Source organism: Acipenser ruthenus, chromosome 9 (assembly GCF_902713425.1).
Source record: "Acipenser ruthenus chromosome 9, fAciRut3.2 maternal haplotype, whole genome shotgun sequence".
Classification (NCBI taxonomy): Eukaryota; Metazoa; Chordata; class Actinopteri; order Acipenseriformes; family Acipenseridae; genus Acipenser; species Acipenser ruthenus.
The window spans coordinates 26954330-26966444 of NC_081197.1; the positions used below are offsets into that span (position 1 = coordinate 26954330).

The window sequence follows — 12115 nt, forward strand, 5'->3', positions numbered from 1 at the left end:
TCTAGGTGGGTAAAGCCCTAGACAAGAAAAAAGGGGGGAAATAAGTTACAAAACATCTAGTGTAGGCTCTGATTCTCTATGTTAGGAGAATTAAACACAACATTAATTAGCAGCAGGTAATTGTTAGGGATGCAAACCACTCTGGTATACCTTAAGGAGGTCCAGTCCAAATAGTGGACCGGTCCATTGGATGGTCCACCTTATATATTATTTTTACACACATAGAAATGGTGCATATATTATACTGCTAGACCATAGTTTTCAGTAACATTAGTGATGTCGTCACAAGCGTCGTCTCGTTGCCACAGCAACAGGCAGATTATGAAGATAGATAAATTACAGGGGTGGCCACATTTTGTATTCTGAACCAGCCTTGATAGTAGCTATAATATATAATTCTGTACTGGTATTTTCGACTCTCAAAGGGGGACACGAAATGAACCGTGGTGAAGCCTATACTGGATATCACACTGTTTTTTTACAGTCTAACCCACATCCCTAGTAATTATACCCCATATGTCCTTTGTTTGAAAAATAGAAGTGGAGGTTTGCTGTTCAAACAAAGAAGTAATCATTTCTAAGATGAAATATACATAATATTGAGACTAGCATTCAACAATAATTTATAGCAGGTCTGAATCATGCCTAATAATGCAACACAATACAAGTGTTACAGTGTCACAAATGTAAAGCTTGGCTAACTAAATTTTTTGAAGAACTTCATGTCTGTTCACATGTGCATTTGCAGTTTACATTTACAATTTAACAAAAAAGCTTTTTTGTGCGTATGTTTTTTTCAAGATAATTAAAGTAGTTATACGTTATTTTTATCTCAATCTCTCCTTCAGGCTAAAAAGTCAATTTGAATTTGTGGTCTGTTTGAATTTGGGGTTTAAAAAGCTAAAGATTTATGTAAAGCAGTGTCTACTGTGGTAACTGATGTTTCCATTACATTACCCCATTATACATATTTGGGAAAAGCTGAAACTGGCAGACAAAGACTGAATCTGTACCTTCGATCCTCTCACACAGTTTATGCAAGTCATGCATTGGGCAGGCCTCACACAGTTTAATTTGAGTCTTTGCATTCTGAAGAGCAGCGGCAGTACTAAAGGCTTGTTTTAGAGTCAGCATCACTTCATCCACCTAATAGAGAAGACACGGTCAAACGTAATATGTATTTGAATGAGGAAAAAACATCAAGCACAGAAAGAGTAATTATGCACAGTAATGTATTTGTATAATAAAGAATACTTAATATATACATTATCTTTTGTTCAAATGTGATGAACATGGTTCAATACTAACCAAAGCGTCGCTGGCACACTGGAACACATAGCACACATACTGGCATGGCCCAGATTCAACAGCTTCCCGGCAGATGAACCCAAAATGATCAATGTGTTGTATTCCCTTACAAAAATTTTTAAAAAAAATAAGTCAAAATAAGTCAATTCAATTATTGAAGTAAGGTACATTGAATTACTGTTGATGTGGTCAATTGTATTACAGGTAAGGTTAACAATAACACATAGTAATAATAAAAAGTTACAGAGCACCTTGTTTACATGAAAAGCATTATTTTACCTGTGCTGTAGCCCATGCTGAGATCCGGGCAACACAAGTACAGCAAAGGTATCGTTTCTTGTGAATGTTGCAGGTGTTCTGTAACCCTTTATCACATACCAGCCGAATATCTATTCCTTGTTCATTGTACTGAAAGTTGTGCATGGATGTGCATTCACTTGGGAGACTAATGATGTTTTCATACTGTATGACAGACTTTAGTCATATTCAGGATATACTATCTGCATTCCACATATGGTATACTAGTACTGGCATCCTGAATATTGTCAACATGTGTATAGTACTTCATTTTAGTATTTGATACTTTCTTTTATGATATCTTGTATAACTTGAAACCCTAAAAAGCATTTAACTGACCAGCAGAGAACATTAGAAAAGGATACCGCAGGTGAGGAGGAGCCTGTTCTTTTATTATGTCCTTTGTGTAACTAGATAGATTGGAAAGCATTGTGGAAGGATGGGCCCTTGCATACTTCAAGCAGCTTCCACGTCTTCCACAGATCAGATTGGAACTTACAGATAATAACGAATTGTGGGGGCCTTATCCAAATAAAAGAGTTGCAAAATAGTTGAACATTAAAAGGGGAATTAACTGAAATGCTACAGTGTATTAATATTTTTAATATCAGTTTTCAGTAATATATACCAAGCAGTAATGTTGAGACCAGCAACATGTATTGAACGATTGAGCAGGCAGTTCAGATGAAAATAGGTCTCATATGAGACGTTACAATCAAAGCTATTGTGATTAAACAACATGAAATGTCATTCAATAACTCATTCTCCAGGAGTATACAGAATATTGAAGAGACTGGCCAGAGGGGGTCCAACTTTCACTATTATCTGCTGTATTATTGAATTGTGGTTTGTCACACTTGAGAATTATTGTATTTCTTGTTCTTATTGTATGACTTATATTGTAACACTTGAATGTATTTGTATTTGCTTGCGATTGTAAGTCGCCCTGGATAAGGGCGTCTGCTAAGAAATAAATAATAATAATAATAAGGGAATCCATGGAAACTAGTATGAAAATTCAATGTATCTATTTCTAAAATACTAGAATGAAACCACACCCCAAATTCTGGAACCCTTTAAACTGAAGTACAATTAGCTTTTCTTTTTTTTTTTTTAAATGGCAAATAAAAAAAGATACCAACCTGAGAACATGACGAAATATCTTTAAAATTCTTTTCAAGCACAACTGTTTTAGTGTCTGGACTAATGAGGTTCACTTCAAATCGTCCAACCTATTCATGAAGGAAAACAATGAGTGTTTTGTTAATCTGTCATCTGTCATCAAGCAGGAAAACAAGTCTTGTGATGCTTAAAACGTATCCTATGACAGCGCTTAGGACAGTTTTGTAAACCATGCATAATACAAATATTTGTTTAATTCAAGGATACCGAAACTAAAACAGATTTACCCAAAGATACCAGTTTTTCACTGCAAACCACATACGTCCAAATCAGGAATGATTACAAGGTACAGGCATACACAATGTCTTAATTAGGTGGAGGGATTGACTTGTTTGAAATATACATGGAGATTTATTTTGAAACTTGAAATGCAAATGATTAATAATTGTGTCTGCAGCATACACCAATATAGAAACGACCACTGCCATTGTAAGTGCAGTAGTATGGCAGTAGAGTTTATTTTAATTCAACTGGCCAAATGAAAGTTGTGGGGTGACGTAAGACACAGACAAATGCCCACTAAGCAGTGGGCTTAGATCACTGAAACGCATCTCAAAAACAAGGAAATGGATCTGAATCACCAGCCAATCGAGACGTTTTATTGTATCTTTAGCAAAGGGTGGAACACATAGGGATCAGAAGGAGTCCAGTGCAACCACAGTTTCAGCCGATTCAACTACAACTGATGGCTGTAGCAGTGCGAATGCAGAGGAGGCCTCGCACCATTTACAAGTTCAACCTGTGAAGTGTGCGACAGAGCAGGACAAAGAAAGGGCGTCAAAAAAACAAAAGTATGATGAAAGTTACATTGAACTTGGATTTACATGGACTGTGGACGATGGATATCCCCAGCCACAGTGTGTCCTATGCTGTGAAGTTTTATCAAATAACACTCTAACCGTCTCTTCTTCGCAGGCATCTAGAGACTAAACACAATCAATTTAAAGACAAAATCGGTTCAGTTTTTCAAATGCAAATTGGAGCTAAAAATCCTGCAATCGAATTCTTGCATGGGAAATATAAATGCACTTTGAGCTTCATACCTCGTGAGTTACCAAGTGATTAAAAACAGGTAAACCACACACTGTTGCAGAAGACTTAATTATACCTGCTGCGAAAGACATGGTGAGGTGCATGCTTGGTGAAAAAGCAGAAAAAAAACTTGATACCATACCCCTCTCTGATAATACTGTGTTGCGCCGCATTGATGATATGGCTGAAAATATTCTCTCAGCTTGTGAATCGCATTGGAAACCGTGACTATTATTCTCTGCAACTAGACGAGTCCACGGATTTAGGTAGCCTAGCTAATCTTTTGGTTTATGTTCGTTATATATACGAAAGTACCAGGCATGAAGATTTTTTGTTTTGTCGTCCCTTGCCTACCCGAACAGGAGAAGATATTTTTTTACTAGTTGATAACTTCATGCGTGAGAACAGAATTGACTGGTCCTGCTGTGTAGGGATTTGCACTGATGGGACAAAATCAATGACGGGTAAACACAGTGGAGTTGTGGAATGCATCCAGGCCATAGCCACCTGAGGCCACTGCAGCATCCACAGAGAGGCCCTTGCTGCCAAAAAAATGGCTGATGACTTAACATCAGTGTTAAACGATGCAGTAAAAATAGTTAACTTCGTCAAGGCTCTGCTTCTAAATTCAAGCATCTTTGCTACCCTGTGTGACGAAATGGGAAGTGACCATTCAATGCTACTACTGCACACTGAGGTTCGCTGGCTGTCTCGTGGCAAAGTGCTGACATGACTTTGAGCTGCACGACAAGCTTCAAGTTTTCTTCACTGACCATCCCTTTGCGCTGTCTTCTTGCTTGTTAGATGCTACCTGGCTTCAGTGATTAGCATACTTGACAGACATTTCTTCTTCCCTGAGTGAGCTTAATTTAGGCCTACAGGGCTTAAGCGCCACTATTTTTAAAACCCATGACAAAATTGAATCTTTGATGAAGAAACTGCTGTTTTGGGATAGCTGCTTACAGAGAAACATAATTGACTGCTTTCCAACACTACAGGAATTTCTCACAACAAATGAGATGCAGTTACATGAGGGTGTGAAAGCTGACATTGTGGAGCAAATAAAACAACTTGGCCAGCAACTTAGAAAATATTTTCCCAAAATGGATAATACAAATGCCTGGATACGCAATCAATTTGAGGTGTCTGAATCTCTCCCAATTCCTCATCTGTCAGTGCGTGAGCAGAAGAAACTTTTAGATCTCTCTTCTGACGGTGGCCTTAAATTTGAGTTTGCATGCAAACCCTTGACAGACTTTTGGGCGCAAAGGATGGAAGATTAACCGGACCTGTCAAAACGAGCTGTCAAGTTTCTGGCGCCCTTCTACAGAACGTACCTTTGTGAGACTGGATTCTCTGCCCTCACGGCGATCAAGACCAAGTACCGTCAGAGATTAAAACGCCGAAAATGACTTGAGACTAAAGAATGTTCCCTGCCATCAGTGATTTGTGTGATAACAAGCAGGGATCTCCATCACATTGAAGGTAAGCATTTTATTATTTTAAAATTAGCATCAGTAGGCCTACTGTACTGTTCGTTACTCACCAAGATTTAAAAAATGCCAATAATGTATTTTCGTATTACAAAGGTCAGCAGTAGAAATCTGTGGATAGTAAACTTTTCTTTGCATCCTTTTCTGTACGTATCTTGTTATTATCAACACAAACACATGACTGCCATTTTTAAACCAGGTTGTGTGTGTGTGATTGAGACCAGCACGGAGGCTTCAATTTAATGTTTCCAATAATAATAATGTAATAATCGTATCCGAGACAACACACTCCAGGGCTCGTGCGTTTTGTTCTATAGTGTTATTGTACTGTTTTGATATGACTATCTTAGATGGGGGTATGCGGTGGACTACATTATTTGGAAAGGGGTACGCAGCTTAAAGTTTGAAAACCCCTGTCTTAGCCAATCAAAATGCCAGATTCACTAAGATTCCTGGACAATTTCATTTTTTGTTGCACCAAAAAACAGTATCTAAGAAACCTTTTCAAAAGTAAAATCTTTTGGAATAAAACTGTCTTACAAAATATGGATACAGCACTTTATCTAATGATCATACAAAACTTTAAATCAGTCAATTTTAATATATGTCATAATATTAAAAATAAACTTTATATATAAATTAGATACAATTTAAGATAGTCTTTGTAAATATATATATATATATATATATATATATACACACACACACACTGACACTGCTGTGCGTATTATATATATATATATATATATATATATATATATATATATATATATATATATATATATATATATATATATATATATATATATATACACATACACACTGCTGTGCAAAAGTCTTAGACATGTTGCATTTTTCTACTCTGATGCATTATGAGCATTATAACAACCTTGACTTGCATAAAGAACTTGATTGTTAAGGTGTGGTATCTGAAGGCTAATCAACAAGTACAGAGAAACATCATCTGTAATTGACAGACGCAGGACTGGAAGACCCAAAAAGCAGTCTAACAAGGATGAGCAATACTTGAAGATAATATCCTTATGGAATAGAAAGACAAAAATTGAATTGACAACAGAACTGGCAGAAGGCACAGGTGTCGTTGTCCATCAAATCAACAGTATGAAAGTCACTCTTGAAATCAGGACTTAAAGGATGTGTTGCAGTAAGAATACCTCAGTTAGAAAGGGGAACAAGACTAAAAGGCTAAAATATGCACAAGAACACAGAAATTGGACTATGGAACAACGGTCAAAGGTGCTTTGGACTGTTGATGGATGGATAAATGGATAACAACACCTGTGCATTATGCCAGTTCTGTTGTCAATTCAACGCTTGTCTTCTTTCTATTCCTGAAGGATATTATCTTCAAGTATTGCTCATCCTTGTTAGACAGCTTTTTGGGTCTTCCAGTCCTGGGTTTGGCAATTACAGATGATGTTTCTCTGCAGTTGCCCCATAATGCTATTACACTAACACTAGTAGTCTTGTTATAAGGCGGTCTATTAACTATGGCTCCCGACTACAGCGTTATAAAGGGGGAGCACTGTATATACATAATATTAAGCACAGAAAAACTTTGTTGCACATCTGTTTAATTCTAAAACTATTTTTTTTTGCTGTTTCATTACTGCAATTTACAGATGTACAGTTGATCTGTTTTTTATGGAATACAGTAAGACCATCTTGTTACAGAACCAGCATTGAGCTTTTGCAGTCCCGAGGCTCCTGCCCCACAAAAGAGAGTTCCATAAGAGATAGGGTCATCTGTACAAATAAACTTGAAATGAATGCATACCTGAAAGAGCATGGTCCTGTTCTTCTCTGCATCCGAGGGCTGCACATGGCTTGGAGCGCTGGCGTGCCGCCTGCGGACTGGCCCCTTTGAGGTGCTGTCAGACACTTTCTTCTGCATTACAGCTGCCACGCTGTTGCACCTGCTGCGGAACTCTTGCTGATCATTGAAGTCTGAATCTTCCAGAATGCACTCTGGCAAGGCACTGCGAGAGCCCCAAAGACTGGCCTGGCTGGTGCTGACTGAAAACAGGCCAGAGGCGCTGTCACCAGCCTCTGACCTCAGGCCAGAGGTGCTGCCGCCACGCTCGGACGACTCAAAGGTGCTCTTGAGGGGGTCAGTGAGGGGATCCCTGTCCCCAAGTGTGAATTCTACGTGCGAGTCCGCCGATCCCCGCTGTTCGTTCAGCAGCTTCAAATGCTGCCGGTCCACCTCGTGCTGTTTGAACTTCTCAATGCACTCATCGATTAGGGTGGAGGGGGCCTTCTTGTTGGCAACGGTCACCTTCCCACAGTACAGCATCTCAAATTTCTGAGAGTTGTAAAAGGCATCCTCGCCCTCCTGCTTTGTCTTCGTATTTTCTTTAAGGGCCGCTTTGGATACCTGCCGGATACTGCTGATGACATCAGGAACCTGAACAAAACAAAACAAAAAGCTAAAAAAAGTGAAGCTGATTTTATATTGTGACTATATGGATATGAAGTGTAAGCAGTGACATCCTTGGAGGTCAGAACATGTTGTACACAAATATCTTTCAAGTGTCTACAATTCATACAATCAGAAAAGAACATGCAGAAGAGGGCACATACCCCATTGACTGGTAGACTGAATCAATTGATGGACTAGATCTGTAGCATGCTACTGTATATGCAAATGATTCTGCATACTCTACGGCAAGTACATTTTTTGGGCTGAAAACTATAGGCATTTGTACTAATAAATCAGACAAACAGGTGATACACAATCCATGAATGCATGGGTTTATACAACTTGTGGCAGGGTAAGGAGCTATCACCGTCAACAGAATAATAAAGATTGGTTATTTGTAATGTATTTTTCCTGTGAGACATGTAATGACCACTAGTGGCCAGTATTGAGTTGAAGATGGGGTTTCTTGGTAAATGGTTATGGGAAAAGAATTGGATACAGCTGGATAGTGAACAGTCAATTTAGGAATTCTGTAGCCTCTATAAAGAGCAAGCTGGGAGACAGAGTTTGAGGAGAGGAAGCAAAATATTTGTTCATTAGTTCAGGAAATTCTTTGTTTAGGTAGAGCAGAGTACGGCAAGATTTTTTTTCTTTGTGTATTTTTTTTTCTTTGTGATTTTTTTTCTTTGTGTATATTACATGTCCTAATTCTCCTCGACCTCTCTGCTGCCTTTGACACTGTTGATCACTCTATTCTACTTTCATCTCTTGCTGACCTGGGGATCTCTGGCACTGCTCTGGCCTGGTTCTACTCCTACCTCTCCAACCGCACTTACCAGGTAACCTGGCGTGGAGCAACCTCCACACCTCACCCTCTCTTAACTGGAGTACCCCAAGGGTCAGTCTTGGGTCCTCTCCTGTTCTCTCTCTACACCCGCTCCCTGGGCCCCCTCATCGCATCCTATGGTTTCTCATACCATTTCTATGCTGATGATGCTCAGATTTTCCTCTCCTTCCCCACCTCTGACTCCACCATCTCCTCCCGTATCTCTACCTGTCTGTCTGCTATTTCCTCCTGGATGCACTCGCATCACCTCAAATTCAACCTCTCTAAATCTGACCTCCTTTTCTTTCCCTCCTCCTCCCCCTCCTCCTCTGATCTCTCTATCTCTGTTCCTCTGGAATCTACCACACTCTCTCCCTCTTCCTCCGCTAAGAACCTTGGAGTCACCCTGGACCCCTGCCTCTTTTATTCCCAGCACATCTCCACTCTGGCACGCACTTGCCGATTCTTCCTGAGCAACATCCGAAGAATCCGACCCTTCCTCACCAACTATGCTACCCAGCTCCTGGTCCAGGCCCTGGTACTCTCCCGCCTAGACTACTGCAACTCCCTCCTGGCTGGCCTCCCTGCGTCCGCCACCCGTCCGCTCCAGCTCATCCAGAACTCTGCTGCCCGCCTGGTGTTCTCTCTGCCTCGCTTTGCCCACGCTACTCCACTACTCCGCTCGCTCCACTGGCTCCCGATCACCGCTCGCATCCAGTTCAAGACTCTTGTACTAGCCTACAGATGCCTTGACCAGACTGCACCCAGCTACCTCCAGACCCTCATCTCTCCCTACACCCCCACTCGACCTCTCCGCTCCGCCTGCACTAGAAGACTAGCTCTACCTCCGCTACGCTCCCCTGCCTCCAGAGCCCGCTCCTTCTCCACCCTTGCTCCGCAGTGGTGGAATGACCTTCCTACAGATGTCAGGACTGCCCAGTCCCTGACCACATTCCGGCGCCTCCTTAAGACTCACCTCTTCAAAGAGCACCTGTAAAACTCCTCTGTTTGTATCCTGGGACACTATCGCCCTTCATGTAAATGTGCTTTATTTTGCTCTTATCTGCCCCCTATTTTACTGCATTTAATCCTGTACTTCAGAATACTGTAATCTGCCAAGTGTTTAACCTGTAGTACTTTGTATTTAATCATATCCTGATGTAACTATCACTATTATCTGCTGTATTATTGAATTGTGGTTTGTCACACTTGTACCTTGCTTGAACAAAAGTTATTGTATTCTTGCTCTTATTGTATTACTTGTATTGTAACACTTGAAATGTATTTGCTTACGATTGTAAATCGCCCTGGATAAGGGCGTCTGCTAAGAAATAAATAATAATAATAATAATAATAATAATAATAATAATAATAATAATAATAATGAGTATCATATTCTGTTATTTTGGAACAGAGCACCAGAGTGTGTTAAAAATAAACGTGCACAATTACTTTTTACTCTAAAGCATCTTGTGTTGTCGTCTGCGTCTACCTGCACACACTGGTCCCGAACTGAAAGGCTCCACCTACTTCCCAACCACTAGGGGTGCTCTTTCACAAACTAAAGCACAAAGTACAACTAAGATACGATACAGAGCAAGAAATACCACACAGAACACATTTACTAGGGTGATTTATTTCAAATAACATGAGCACTATTGTATATTGAGCCAATCTAGGTTTTACTATGGGCGTATGTATACAGTACATAGAAGTTATACAATTAAACTATTTACACATTTACCTACTTGCTAAAATTAAATTAATTGAATTAAGTTATAAGTGGCGTGTGCGGATTAAGTTCATAAACAAAAAGTACAACAATTGGCTGTAAAAGTATAAATATACCTGAACATCTGGAATCCAGTCAAAAAGAGGAGTCATTGTTTTATGGAAAGCATAAACACAGCACCCTGCCACTGTGCCTACACACCATGCACCTCTATTACTGAATGCTGTCACTCTGTGTGAAAACATCCGGCTCCCTGAGTTCCTATTAAACTGCTCACAAGCACTGCTGTCTAAGACTCCAGGCAGTTCAGAACAGTATGAGGTCACTGTTACTTCAGGAAACACACTGCTGAATTAAAATCACAGGGGGGTAGTGCAATGTGGGAACTGGAGCCCTTGATGCAAGCTACTTATACAGAAAACTACATTGCAACACATTTTAGACTAAGTTGGATTTTGAGTGGCCTGTAAGAGAGTTTCTTTGAGTCATTTCTATTTACATGTGACTGACTGCTTTCATCTAGGCTAGACTTCATATAATTTGTTTCTTGTCAAACACAAACAAAAAGTACTACTGTAATGCTCCACCTACAGGGAGAACCACTTGTTACATCTATGTTAATGACAACAAAAAGTCTGATCACAAGTCAGATGGAAGTAAAATACCTGTATTTATAATTTGTACTCAGTAATATATTACTAGCTCACACTGCTCGAGATCTACAAATACAAACCCAGAAAACAAGCATTATTGTGTTTAACAGTTCTAGTGTCATAAAAATGTAACACAAAGGCTGTTCGGTAAAAACACTGCGCAACCTACAAAAAAGTGAGTGTTTAAAAAACAAAACCAAAAAAACACAATGCTTCTAGCTGGCCTTGTGGGGTCCCGTTTTGGTCTCTTTGAGATGCTGAAATCTTGCGATACGGTTTTAAAATACAGACACCCAGAGTAACTGAAATGGCTCATTTGATGATTATTTTTTTACATCAAATCGACTTACAAAAACACCCCAAAAAGGAAGTAAGTAAATATAAAACATCCATTAGAAGTCAACAATGTCAGTTGTTATATTCATGTGTAAGCGATCAGGATTTCACTGTACTGTTTCTGAAACAGACAACACATGCAATCATAAACTTGAAAGCTGTTCCAGAGTTTTGATGTCCCCTTATTATCACTGCACTGGAGTGCTTTGTCTTAGATTACATACAATTTGATGTTGTGTGTCTGTAATACGATTTAACAAAGATGTCAATAATAAAATGTGAAAGTACTATTTTATACCTTGGCACAGCATGGACACAAACGTGCCATTTGCATGCAAGCTAAAAGTCTAAAAGGAGTCTAAAAAGATTAAAATGACTAACATTTAAAGCCACCATTAACCCTTTTACCAAATTAAAAACATTACATCACGTATAGTCATTTGTGTCTCAGTTAAAGACAGGTGACAGAAGTTAATTTGAAAAAATAAATAAATAAGCAGTTTGCAATAACAAAAAAGGCTTTTAATAAGCGTGTTGGATTTGAATTGAGTTCTGATGGAAACAAAGCATGTTTACTGATTAACCCTACCACCTTCCTTTATTTAGAGCAAAGCAAACAGGCTAGCAGTTACTGTAGAGCTCATATTGGGTTTTTTTTTGGTTTTTTTACCTCTCAGATTGCCGTTATAAGGTCCCATGGTTTCACTTAATCTGCACACTAACCAGCTCTAGTCTCACCTTCCAATGTCAAAGCAATACAACCCATTAAAGGTGGAAAGGAAAAGTGCAGCTTACTCTGGAAGAAAAACATTA

General features: G+C 39.3%; 1 protein-coding gene across 4 annotated transcripts in view; it reads right to left on the minus strand.

Annotated features, from left to right (window-relative positions):
• The window catches only part of LOC117405857 (TBC1 domain family member 4-like), a 76443-nt gene that overhangs the window by 29889 nt on the left and 34439 nt on the right, over positions 1–12115 (minus strand). For all 4 annotated transcript variants that reach the window (XM_059029769.1, XM_034009273.3, XM_034009272.3 and 1 more), the window contains exons 2-6: positions 7111–7740; positions 2748–2837; positions 1309–1413; positions 1014–1146; positions 1–17 (exon numbers count right to left, since the gene is read on the minus strand). The exon at positions 1–17 is cut by the window's left edge and continues 75 nt beyond it. In XM_059029769.1, the coding sequence (XP_058885752.1) occupies positions 1–17; positions 1014–1146; positions 1309–1413; positions 2748–2837; positions 7111–7629 (864 nt within the window). In that variant the 5' untranslated portion in view covers positions 7630–7740. The remainder of the gene's footprint in view (positions 18–1013; positions 1147–1308; positions 1414–2747; positions 2838–7110; positions 7741–12115) is intronic.